Genomic DNA, 13110 nt, shown 5'->3' with positions numbered 1-13110 from the left:
AAAAGGGTTAGATGACAAAGGGTTTAGGATTGTCAGAGACGTAGAACGTCTATCTCTTGGCACACTTGTACAGTGAATCTGCTCTGAATGTACTCACGAGCACGAGTGTCATGGAGGAATCAGAGATCACAGTGAAGGGATATAAGGGAAGATAAAGGATATAAAGTCTGAGAGAGTGAGACAGAGACGATGGCACGTTGACCCTGTTTATAGTGAGCAGAGGACACGTTATTCGCTACGGTTCAGTAGTGTGTCAAGCAAGTTCAAGAACTTTCTGGGCGTTTGTAAAGAAGCATGGCATCCTGGCTCACCTGGACGCTCTGTGAGTTTATATGGAATTGATCCCACTGTCATGGATTTACACTGGGCACTCGTGTGTGTGGCAGTGCTACTCAGTGTTTATGTGAGGTCTGAGAGGTCAGAGATGGACGCAAACCGGGATCAGGCAAGCCGACTCAGACACATGTGGCTGCTGTCAATCAAAGAATCAAACATGAGGCAGGACGGTAGGATTGGTTTGGTCTAAAATGAGAACTTTCGCATTGATCTGCATTGAAAACGCTTGTTGTCTTTTTTAGTACAGATGATGGACATTAGTAAAGTCGAATCTGGGAGACAGTACACAAGGTTCATCTGCATTATAGTGAGGGGGTCTAAGAAAGTGTAATTTGATCAGAATTACACGTCTGGTTACGTAACCGTGGTCTCAAGACAGATATTTTCCTTTGCACATTGGAAGACAGGAACAGAACTGTTCACAGTACAAATATCTGGTAAATATTTATACTGTGATACAATAACAGATTTTTTTTCTTTATTATTTGCCTTTCACTTAGGTATAATATCAAACCAATGAATGTTATTAAGAATGTGAAGAAAAGTATTAAGTTAACCATAGCTAACACTATATCAGTCCTTCTGTATTATTTTCAGATCATATCATATATTGTATTCTATTATAATATGTTTGAGATTAATATATATATATTACAGACATTGCAGCTGGTGTCGTTATACAGTACTACAGGGAGACACTACATCTATTGTACACCTTTAATGAGCTACGCAACATTTAAAATTAAGTAGTCGTGTCTCTTGCAAGGGAAAGAAGAGATTAGCCCGAAGCTTTGGTTGTGTGCTGTGAGATTACAAACACTGTGAGTCTAAAGCTTTAGGCAATCTTTTAATGTTCCTTTGCACCAGGCAAAACAGATGCTGGAAATGTGTGACGAAGATAGAGCTCTGATCTGTGCGACTGTAGCGCAGAAACAAAGCTTCGCCGTATGATATTTATTTGTCTTGTTCGGTCACGTAATCATCAGAGACACAAGGACATGGGCATGACGTATTCCCCAAACCATACACTGATAGCAGGAGTGTGTCACGGATGAAACGAGCGTGTGGTGCGTCTTTGTAAAGCTTTGTATTTGCCTACAGTGATAAGCAAATAAAGTCTTCAAAGAACCAAAAAATGATAATGCAGCTAATAATTAATGGAAGCAGTATGCATGAACTCCTCTATTAGGTTTCATTGTTGTTAAGTCCTCACTTTAATATCAATTTTTTTCCCATTCATTTAGTTGCGGTCAAGTGGAGAAACCCTTTACAAAGTTATTACCATATTAATCTTTAGCATTTTCAACAGATGTTTATTCAGTCGGAAAGGGCAAAACGTATCAGCTCCTGTATTGCCGTGTCGGGATTGGTTATCATCTACAGATCCAGCCCAATGGGACTGTAAGGGGTGTGCATGAGCCGACTGAGCACAGTAAGTTTTATACATCTTATGTGTGTAAGTGTGGAATTAAGTGGGTAAAAAAAAAAAAAGTTAGAATCCTTGGTGATAACTCGACAGTTCAAGGACATACATAGATACCAAAAATAATGGTGGAGATTGTGTTTTGGAGACTAGTGCTGTTGTCTTTCTTTCTTTACTCTCTGACATTTTTTTTCTGTCAGGTTGGTTGAAGGTGTTTGCAGTGAAGCCTGGAGTAGTGGGCATTCATGCCGTGAAGAGCAAACTGTATTTATGTATGAATAATGACGGGGTTGCACAAGGAAAGGTGAGCTATATTCACATGATATTACACCACCACACTTCCTGTATAATGAAGGCAATTAAAAATGTTTTCGGTAAGGTTCCACTAGGGGTGGGTGATGTGGCAAAAAATATCATATTGAAATGCTCATTATCTTAACGAAACACAATAATGATTAATGAAATCACAGTGTCATAACAGTCCTACGTTTTAATCGATGATATTAATTCTACCGGCATGCGCACGGATCCCTAATATAACGATGTAACAACTCAACAATTGAAAACGTTCTCATTCACAGACAAAGTTCTCAGCAGACTGTCTATTTAAGGAGCACCTAGAGGAGAACCACTACACGACATATTCATCTGCAGCTCATCCAGGCCTATACCTGGCCCTGTCGCACCGAGGACATCTCAGGAGAGGTGACTCGGTGGGTCCGCACCATGCCAGCAGCCACTTCCTGCCACGCAAAGTCACAGTGAGCTAAACAACATCAGCATTTAAACATCAGCCATACCACTCCACAGACACCACAGCTTTGGTTATGAAATTTCATGGACTGTTTGAACAGAAGAAATACTTCCTCTGCGGTAGCAAACAGATGCAAGAGTTCCTGTGAAATCCAACAGGCTGAATAAACCACTGTTTAAGACGGATACAGTACATGCACTGTTTCAGGGTTCTTTGTAAAATTTCCTCTTTAGGTTTATTGATGGATTGCTGGTATACGCTTGAAGTGTATACACCACCTAGAGTACCAATGTCCTAAGCGATTTAGGATATTCTGACAATGAAATTATTGAGAGAAATGAGACTTCTGTACAAGCCCATTCAGAAAAACTGCTACAATGGACAGAGAAATGGCTATAATGGAAAGAAAACTGGCCGCAGTGGACAAAGGACTGTACGTCTGCACAGGGCATACAGATTAAGGGACTTTTAGATTTCACTGGGGTGGAACAGGGTTCAAGACAAGTAAGTGAAGTGCAACCTTACTCTTATTTATAGCCTTATCTTATACATTAATACATTTTATATATATATATATACACCAAAATATGGTACATACAAACAAAGAAAAAATAGTCCTCTTACTTGACATGGAGTTTTAAGAGGAAATAATAAGCAGCTTGGGACTTTGCATTAGACTCCAAATTCCCCCTTCACCTACGATCAGGAACTCGGCAAGTCCAGGACTACATATACACACACACACACACACACACAAACATACACAGATGTTTGTTGCCAAGAGACGGACTGGTGTCCCATCCAGGGTACATTCTCACCGCATACCCAGTGTTTCGAGGATAGGCTCTGGGTCCACTACGACCCTGTGCAGGATAAAGCACTTAGTTACGATGAATGAATGTTAGCTGTGAATGTAAATATAAACTTGGGACACTATTTATTTGTAGAGATTGTGCATTACTGCTGGTATTTAATATGAATATTATGCACGTATTTATATATGCATACTTTTATATCATGTAAATAAATGTGAATATAAATGTTTTATATGTAATGGTCCATGCTCCTTTTGAGGGATTACTCCAGCTTAATAAACATAAATACAGGTGTATGAAAGAAGGATGAATAGATGCTGACCTGAATAAGCCATGAAAGGCAATCAGGGTGCAGATAGAGACATTAACCACCCACCGCCTCTCCTGTAACAGGAGCTCAGACAACACAGCTGATCATTTATCCTCATACGGATCTGTGCGTTGCACATTTATTTCACAAACTTGTGCTCAATATCCCCAGATTCTCCAAGATCTTGTTTCTCTACTGTTCTTCAGATGATAATAATGCCATTTTAGCAACTTTTCGGCTTTTGTCTATAGAGCCAGATTTCCAAGTCTGTTATGTGTATAAGGGTGATGCAATCAAATGTCTTCTAATAGTGGACTACACTCTTACAGCTGTTACAGCTGTCAGTGGTTCATCGGGTAGTCCAGAGTTCTTCATAAGGGAAACTGAAAAAAAAAAAAAGGACAGAATAACCCTTATGGATGTTAGATGGATCCGTACAGGTGATCCTGTGACTTTGCATCAAGATCAAAAATCATCTGCTACTCTTCTTTCCTTTATACAGTACAGTATATGCTTCCACTGCTCTTGCACATTTCCCTCTCAGAAAAAAGAAATTGTACTAAACTGCATCTTTCCTTGTCGCTGGGGTGGTACCCTTATCTTTTGTATTCTTAATATGTATCTTTCACACGGTACACACTATGGTACTTACTGAACATTTTTAAAAGTATACTAGGTAAAGGATGCATACTAAAAGTACAATAGGTGTACACTTGAGAGTGCCATCTCAGAGACAATGTATGGTACAGTGTAGTATCCTTTTTTTTTTTTCTTTTCCAGAAAGTGTATTTCTTATATTTCTTCTAATGTCTTCCCATCGCACAACCATCCCAGTACACTGGTCCTGTCTCGTGTATTTTCTCTACTGAAACATCCCACTGTCTTTTCGAAGGTACGCAGGTCCCTCTGTAACCTGATCATGTATCCAGAGAGATGATGAAGTCATCTGATCTCCTCTCAGAGCGACACAACTTTCCAGTACTCACCTGCTCAGGTATCCCACTATGCCTCAGAGACAGAGAGAGAGAGAGAGAGAGAGAGAGAGAGAGAGAGAGAGAGAGAGAGAGAGAGAGAATGTGCATTTATTTGGAAAGACAGAGTAGTGTATAGTGCTCAGGCGCGTGGATGAACAAAGCATGAGGATACTATAACATTTTTGGGTAAGTAAGACATATCTGTTATCTGAAAATAACAACAAGTAGACTTTTACTCTTAGAAAACAAGGTTCCTTGAGCGTTTTTGGACAAGTAAGGTTTCATATCTCTTGTTTGTGTGAAGAGCTATTATAAATTGTATTATAAATTCTTTATTGTAATATTTTGAGATACTGGATTTTTCCCATAATCATCAAGATTGAAACAAAAAAACAAGGCTTGGAATATTTCACTTTTTGTGTAATGAATCTAGAATATATGAAAGTTCCACTTTCTGAATTAAATGACGGGGAAAAAATTAACTTTTCCATGATATTTAACACTTTTGAGGTGCACCCGTGTATATGTTTTATATTAATCTCATAATAAGAAATATTATATACATCTGCCCATATTCAAGACATTTTTATTTGCTAAGATATAATGTTTGCATTATGATACCCCCCCCCCCCCCCCCCCCCCCAAATGTGTACTGTTTCATGACACCTTTTATCCTGGTGTATGTGATACAAAATGAACCAACCATTAAAAATATTCCTCAGACCGTGCACAGATGAAAAGCTGAATAGTAATAAATACAGTAATACGTGTCCGTTCATTTGTCCGGCGGGGTTTTGTCTTTGTGTGGAATTGTTTCATCTAACCCAAAACATTCCTGTACCATCTTCAATGGCATTTAGTCCTAATGCCTTTGTGAAGGCCATGTGAAGGCACTCATGGCTGACCCAGAGGCGGAGGCCAGAGCCAAGCTTGAGGATGGAGTTGTAGAGGCTCCACTAACAGGTGGAGGAGAGAGTGGAGTCACACACGATCAGGTGAGAGCGTGGTCAAGCGTGACCATTCTTATCCATTCTAGCTGAACTCCATCCAATCCATAGCCATGCCATCCTTTCCCTTTAAAATACAGATTATTTTAACAGGTTGCAGAGACGAAGCAAATGGAAAATGCTCAATTAGAGGTGGTGTCTGTTGGAGATCAGGATCTTCCAGCTTCCACTAATTCCCTTGAGATTCACAATGTCAGCATCTCAGCAGAAAACAGCGCCAATAACCCAGGCTCTGAGAATGCAGAGCAGCCAGACTGTCAGACAGAAACTACCAACGATGTCCAAGCACAATGTCCAAGTCCAGGAATGCCTGTAACTAAAGTCCAACCGTTTCTGTCGGGTAAGAAAAAGCACAAGAAATCAAATGTTTTCAATTAGTCGATGGGGAAACTTGAATATCATAGAACAAAAGTAAGACAGTCCAAAATCGTTTATTGTTCATGTTCGTTACCCGTCCTTTTGTATTCAAACTCACATTAGAATGGACACTAAAACAAAGAAATGCTATTTTTCACACCATAAGCTTGCTAAAAATGTTCCACTCTGACCCCAGTCTGAAAGGGAAATCTCTGTTTTCTACATAGACTGCTAAAGGTTCCCCCATGGGGCAAGATGAACACACACACACACACACACACACACACACACACACACACACACATATACACGTTTGTCTTACTGTCCTTGTAAGGGCCTTCCGTTGATATTTATTCCAGTCTATTGACATAATTATTGCAGCTAATTAATACTCAGCCTACCCGTAACCCTAACCTTAACATCAGTAATGTTTAAAAATGTTTTAATAAAGGCTGAAAAAATACTTTTTACCAAATGTACCCCAAAGATCAAAACTGTCAACTCATCCCATTAGGCGTGTAAACCTCTGGCTTCCACATGATGCAGTACAATTTTGATTTATAAGGTAACAGTGCGATATTCGACAGTACCACTGACTCTGCTTTGAAACTACCATATACAGTTGCAATTCATAGGGTAACAATGTGATATTTGACAATCCCACTGAATCTGCTGTGATACTATCCAATTCAATTGAGTAGCCTCTGATTAACATGTGAGCAGCTTTGTTCAGGATCTGGGGTAGGCCTACTGTTAATTTGCAAATGATGATGACATACAGAAGAACTATATTAAGTGTCAATGTTCCAGGCAAATCACACTGCTGACCTGTGGACACGCCAGCTTAAATATCGTTCATTATTTTTACGTACCAATTGTCCGTCAATCACAGATACAGATCGTTTTATAATCAGTTCTAATCTATAATAAAGCATCAAATTTAAGTTGTAAATTGAAATTGAAAATGGTGTTATCATGACACTACTAATGCCTATCACTGTGGGGTGATGTGGTACTCACTAAGATTTAAAGACATCCTTCAAACCTCTGAAAATCTCGGTCATGTAGTAAAACTAACAGTAAAATCATGTCTCGTGGTTACCAGTGTCCAATTCCTCGTTCGGATTTCTTTCGGTTAGTCTTGTATTTCTACCCTCGATGCTCTTTAAAAACGTTTTTGAGAGGTCGTTAAGGGTTCTGTGCTTTCTAAAGAGATTAGTCTTGGAACATTCTCTGATAGGAAAAACACACAGGTTTTAGATTTAACCTTTTTTTCTAGGAGCGCAGGAGAAGTGCATTGTACAATGTGTATTTTCATAGTAATGTATCTTTACCCTTTCTAATCTCCACCACTTTAAGGTGATGAAGCAGATGACAAAACGCTCAGAGGTCGTTTATTTGCACGGAGAATGGAGCTTTTAATTGGTGTCTGCGCGTTGCTCACTGTCACCCTTGTCCTTGGCATCGGTCTGGGAGGTTAGTGTGTGACTCCTCAGCCTGTCCGGCGGCACCTACTGGCCACTGCCGATGTGAATAATTAACAGCCACGATTATATTGCACAACCTGACGGCCACAGATCTAAAACTTTGAGATGACTGGAATCGTGGTTGAACAGTCTGATTAAACTCTGTGGTCTCAGATATCTGTTCTTCATCCGTAAGTCGCTTTTGATAAAAGCGTGTGCTAAATGAAACAAAGTAAACGTACCGTCTGACTAGTGACGTACGGATGGCAGTAAATAATGCGATAACTTTATCCTACATGATATCATTAGGCATTCATCGTGTCTTGTAATAGTCGGGCCTCGTTGTAGCTGCTCAGTATTAAGACCATTCATCTATTGAAATGTTCATGTATGAATATATTATAAATGCGAGTCCTGGGATGATGTCTTTATGATTGCAGCAGCAGTTCTTAGAAGGTATAATGTTACAGTGTTACAGGATCTATCTATCATTTTACCTGAACATCGTCTCGACATTTTCTCCTATCGCAGTGGGCCTGAGCTGTAGAGGGAAGTTCCGGTGCAGCTCATCGCTCTGTGTCAGCATCTCTGCGCAGTGTGATGGACACGTGGACTGTGAACACGGCGAGGACGAGCTCAGCTGTGGTGCGTATAACGCTGCTCTCGAGTGACTAATCAATATGCGTTTCTGCAGCAAGACAGGTATACAAAAAGTTGGATGCTACACCTAAAACAACTCCTTCCTACTCTGTTGTGCAGTGCGTGTGAGTGGGAAGAGTTCGGTGCTGCAGGTGTTAAGTGGAGGAGTCTGGAGCACTGTGTGTTCAGAAACGTGGGACTCTAATCTGGGTTTATCTGCCTGCAAACAGCTGGGATACTCCAGGTAAAAACGATAAGAAAAGCTCTACGTGAAGTTTTAGAGGTGCTGTCTTTGGGGTGCTATGTTGTGGTCGGGGCTGCTCGATAAGAGAGCTTCCTCTGAATTCGCTAATTATCACGGTCCCACAAGCTAGCTCTTCTCTATTACACGACAACTAATCAAAAGCCAGTGTGAGCTTCCTTCAAGACAAAGGAAGTCACTGCATCTTTTCAAACTGCTGTTAATACATTACAGGGCAGTTAAACACTCTGAGGAAAGCATTAACTATGCTCTGTCTCATTTACAGTACATCAGCTGACAAAAGCCCACAGTTGGTTAGTGTCACTTTGATTAACAGGGGAGAGAGTAACACCATCCCTCCAACCCAGAGAATGCTGCCAGTGTACTCTCTCAGGCTCCGAGACACTATTTGAAGTTTGATGAATTACTTTATGAATGAAAGACTGACCAAAAGTAGAAAAGGATAAAGGCAATACGGTCACACCCGGTTGTTGTATTTGGATTGAATCTTGATCAGATTTTACATTACGTTCATACACTTGTAGTTAAATTGAAACGTTCGTGACAATATCGCTATTACGTTCCAGTGGTGTTTTGCAGAAGATGGCTGCTGCAGAGCTTCCTAGAAAATCCTGATTCTTAATGCCGTTTCCAATCTCCAGAAAGAGACCAATAAGCAATTTTGTAATTCACCAACTAGATGTGTTTTCTTTCATTATTGTTTGTTGGGGATGGAGGACATGGACCGTGTGCATTAGGATGTAATGTGTTAGGAGGGGTTCTGTTGTCCCATGTGGACTTTCTTGGAGAGAAACATATCTATTTCTATACACGTGAATAATATCAGACTTCTCAAAATAGTTGGCGTGGTCTGCATGAATTGTGTGTTCAGTGAATTTACACCTGCAATTTTCCATGGATAATCCTTATCTGGATATCATCACGGGTCAAGCCGGATACACAACTGGGTGTAAACAGGATCCTATGCTTTCCTTATATAATGAAGCTGTCACGTTTCCCAAGCCTGATGAATTCTGAATTCTGCTCAGGTTTTTACAGCACTGAGTTTCCACCAAAGAAATGTGACTCGGATTTTGTCGTGTTCGTCTTCAGTATCTTTTCGCTCAGAAACAATATTTCCACAAGAAGGCTAACCTGCTGTGTTACCTACCTTTCCTGCCTCTTTAAGTTATGTGGAGTCTGGTTCCCTCCCTCTCACCTCGATTGAACAAGACCTTCAGGATAATCTGGTGTCGATCAACGTGAGCCAGCCGAGTCACCTGCATCCAATCAAGATCCACAACACGACCAACCTGAGGTGTGAAACAGTACTGATTACACTCTGCACTGCTGTGTTGATGATGATGATGATGATGATGATCAGTTATTATTGATGGTATAATGCGATGAACAACCTTAAGTATTCACCTCCCTCGATCATTTCCGCATTTTGCTGTGTTACAACCTGGAACTGACTTAACTGGACTTAATTGGGAATCATTTTACAAACTATAGTGATTCCCCCTCCTTCAATATTATGGAATGTTTTATGTAGTTTCACGACCTATAATTCCAATTAAGGCCATTTCAGTTCCAGTTCCAACGCTACAAAATATGCAGAAGTTCAAGGGGGAAGGGGGAATACTTACGCAACAGGCTGTATAACAATAAAAAGAGAACAAAAGAGCTAGAATTAACATTACACTGTTATTAGACCGTAAAGAGTACCTCAGCACCATTTGGAGAGCTTCCTACCTCCTCCGCTTCGAAGAGTTCAGTGCTCTTTGCTTTCTCTGGGCTCACATTGCTTCAAGATGTAATTTAAAACGCAGCACTTTCTCTCTATATTAAAAATGCATTTTGGCAGCTTTCCATCACCACACACAAACACACACACACACACACACACACACGTCAAACCAAACGTTGGCACGCAACATTGCATTTTTTTTGTGTGTTTTTTGTGTGATTAAGGCCAATTCTACTGATTCTTTGCTATTTATGATTTCAATGTACGAGGATTTTTTTCACAACGAACGATAGCATTAGTTCTACAATGCAAATCATGTGAGCATCAGACGGAACGACCTTTTTTGGCCATCATTTCTTATGTAGTTTTTGAGCCATTACTTCTTTTTATATCACAGTCGAATTCTTGACTCTGATTGGTCAGAACGTGTTGATTCACTTTCCCTAACGGCAGCTCTGGCTGCAAGACAAATCACAGGTGTAGATTAATGTGCTCATTCCAATCCATTATCGATTCTACAGCACGTTATCAGCAATTGATAAAGACTTGAATGGACGTGAACGTGCCGCAAAATCTTAGACTAATCAGGTTTTTTTTTTTTTTTAAATAAGAAAACTTAGTTATTTAGCTAAGAAAAATAGATAGTCATTAATATGGTATGAAAGCGTTACAGCTGCCTGTAAGGAGATGTTTAACATTTATGGAAGGCGTCGTTAGTTATCCGCTTCATAAGTTCTCAGTCATGGGAAAGTCTTCAGGATGGAGGACTTTGCACGTTTCGGTTTCTCTGTAACATGACAAGCTACTTCAAACCTCAAAACGAAAACAATTAGTTTTATGAGCGAACGACTGTTTACGGCTGGTATAATGCAAGTGATAACAGGAACGTACTTGTTTCATGGATGTTCCACATCATTAAATGGAACTATAAACAGAAAAAAAAAGTATGACAAATGTTGACAATATGCTGTGATATAAGAGGATTTACCCTGCTGTTTTTGGAAACGAATCGGCCTTGGGGTGGTTACGGTAAATCTGCTTAACATCAGGGCCTCATCACACCAACCAGGCTATGATTCTTTTCCTATAACATCACACCCCATCATGTTTTATTCTATGCTTAATAGGCTTATGTATGAATTAATAGTAGGATATATGCACTCTATATATATAGAGAGAGAGAGAGTATATGGTGATAATGACTGGACCTCTCGGCAGTCCTCATAACACCTTTCAATTAGTTTCACTGTAGTAACTGAATAATTTATAGTAGTTAATGGATAATATTCGAGAAAGTGAATAAGCTAAGGGTGTAAATCAACTCTCTTATTTTCTCTCTCTTTTTTTTTTTTTTTTTAGTAAAACTGAATGCAGATCAGGGAAGATCATAACTTTAAGGTGCTTGGGTAAGTTTGTTTAAAATAAATAAATAAGAAACGATCGACCATTCAGGAGTGTTCTAATAAATAACACAAATTCATGGGAACCATGGAAGACCTGAGCCAACAGACCTCTGTAATGAATCTTGAATCAGAGTTGGCTGTAATTGCAGAGTTTAATAAAAATCAGAGTAAATCGGTTTACTGGTAAGGTATGTTCACTGTAGAATATTTAAGCAAATGTCCAATAATAAAGGGAAGAAAAAAAAACCCAGGAAAAAGGGGGCGCACAGGTTCAAAAACCGCTCGCACACAGAGAAAGCAAGTTAAAGCAAGAGAAAGCAAGATTCGAGGCTCAGAAATGCACAACCAGTAAACAGTGGCAAGACTTCGCGATGAACCCGAGATAAGTGTTTAAAAAGAGAAGCTTCGATAGTGATCGATAGCAGACAGCTGTGCAGGCAGTTCAGATCTGTGGTTGAGGTGGTCTCTTGTGGTTTGCAGGGGAACAAATGCAAGACATTAGCAGGTGTCTGCCGTGATGTCATCACAAGGAGACATTGCTAGTGCTTTTCCAGTGGCAGTTAATAGGAGATAAAAGTTCAACAATCTAAAAAATAAGCGATAATGCTCAGGCTTGTTTGACAGTTAGATCCTAAATACAAGAGCGTCTTTTCTCACGCACCATTTCCCAGTGAAGTATAATGACATATTAATGGGAAATCCAGCGTAGACGTAGTGGAGACAGCAGACATTGGACTCAAACGTCCAGAATGCAATGTTGCGTTATAACATCACTTTGCTGTGTAGTTGTTGTGGAATTCTGGATAAATATTTCTTCATTTTTGCAGTTAAAGTTTATTATTATTTAACCAGAGCATTGTCTCAGCTTGTGAGTGTGTGTGTGTGTGTGTGTGTGTGTGTGTGTGTGTGTGTGTGTGTGTAGAGTGTGGCTCTCGGCCCCAGTACAGAGCACGTATAGTGGGGGGTAACCTGTCTCGAGAAGGCCAGTTTCCTTGGCAGGTGAGTCTTCAATTCCAGAATGAGCACCTGTGTGGAGGATCTATTATAGCGACACAGTGGATATTAACAGCTGCACACTGTGTGTATGGGTAAATGTGCACACACACACACACACGCACACACACACACACGTCTTACTATTCTTCTGATGACCTTTAATTGAAATAATGATTACTGTAGCAATTAAATGTTATGCCTACACCTAAATCTAACCCTAATCTTAACTTCAGTAATTAAAAAGGAAATATTTTGGCTCTTTTACTATAGCTTTTTAAAGATATAAAAAATAAAAAAACGTCTTCCTGAGACTGTTTGTGTGTCCTGTTTTTTTTCTTTCTCAGCTTTGCATACCCCCCTGTGTGGACGGTGCTCGCTGGACTCACAGAACAACCAGCCACTAGGTCCAACTATCTCACCGTGGAGAAAATTATTTATCATGGCCGCTACAGACCCAAAGGCCTGGACTATGATATCGCCCTGCTGAAACTGTCTCAGCCGCTCACCTTCACTGGTAATCTTTATTCAAACTGATCGCTCTGGAGAAATGTCAAGACAGTTCTAACTGAATGATGTGTGCAGGATTTTTTCCTCATGGCTTCATTGTGGATGTGTATTCCGTTATCTGATGCTTATCGA

At 40.0% G+C, this 13110-nt stretch overlaps 2 protein-coding genes across 2 annotated transcripts in view; both read left to right on the top strand.

Annotated features, from left to right (window-relative positions):
• Positions 1 to 3592, top strand: part of fgf9 (fibroblast growth factor 9) — a 3658-nt gene extending 66 nt beyond the window's left edge. Inside the window, exons 1-4 of the mRNA XM_047155833.2 lie at positions 1 to 506; positions 1634 to 1768; positions 1960 to 2063; positions 2341 to 3592. The exon at positions 1 to 506 is cut by the window's left edge and continues 66 nt beyond it. Coding sequence (XP_047011789.2) covers positions 353 to 506; positions 1634 to 1768; positions 1960 to 2063; positions 2341 to 2529 — 582 coding nt within the window. The 5' untranslated portion in view covers positions 1 to 352 and the 3' untranslated portion in view covers positions 2530 to 3592. The remainder of the gene's footprint in view (positions 507 to 1633; positions 1769 to 1959; positions 2064 to 2340) is intronic.
• Positions 3593 to 5508: 1916 nt separating this feature from the next.
• tmprss3a (transmembrane serine protease 3a) overlaps positions 5509 to 13110 on the top strand; it is a 19059-nt gene continuing 11457 nt past the window's right edge. Inside the window, exons 1-9 of the mRNA XM_053680618.1 lie at positions 5509 to 5607; positions 5713 to 5959; positions 7348 to 7452; positions 7974 to 8087; positions 8202 to 8325; positions 9512 to 9640; positions 11432 to 11478; positions 12398 to 12563; positions 12816 to 12985. Of these exons, the coding sequence (XP_053536593.1) occupies positions 5509 to 5607; positions 5713 to 5959; positions 7348 to 7452; positions 7974 to 8087; positions 8202 to 8325; positions 9512 to 9640; positions 11432 to 11478; positions 12398 to 12563; positions 12816 to 12985 (1201 nt within the window). The remainder of the gene's footprint in view (positions 5608 to 5712; positions 5960 to 7347; positions 7453 to 7973; positions 8088 to 8201; positions 8326 to 9511; positions 9641 to 11431; positions 11479 to 12397; positions 12564 to 12815; positions 12986 to 13110) is intronic.

The sequence above is a fragment of the Ictalurus punctatus genome, chromosome 6 (genome assembly GCF_001660625.3).
Source record: "Ictalurus punctatus breed USDA103 chromosome 6, Coco_2.0, whole genome shotgun sequence".
Lineage (NCBI taxonomy): Eukaryota > Metazoa > Chordata > Actinopteri > Siluriformes > Ictaluridae > Ictalurus > Ictalurus punctatus.
This window is presented reverse-complemented; position numbering and strand designations above follow the sequence as displayed.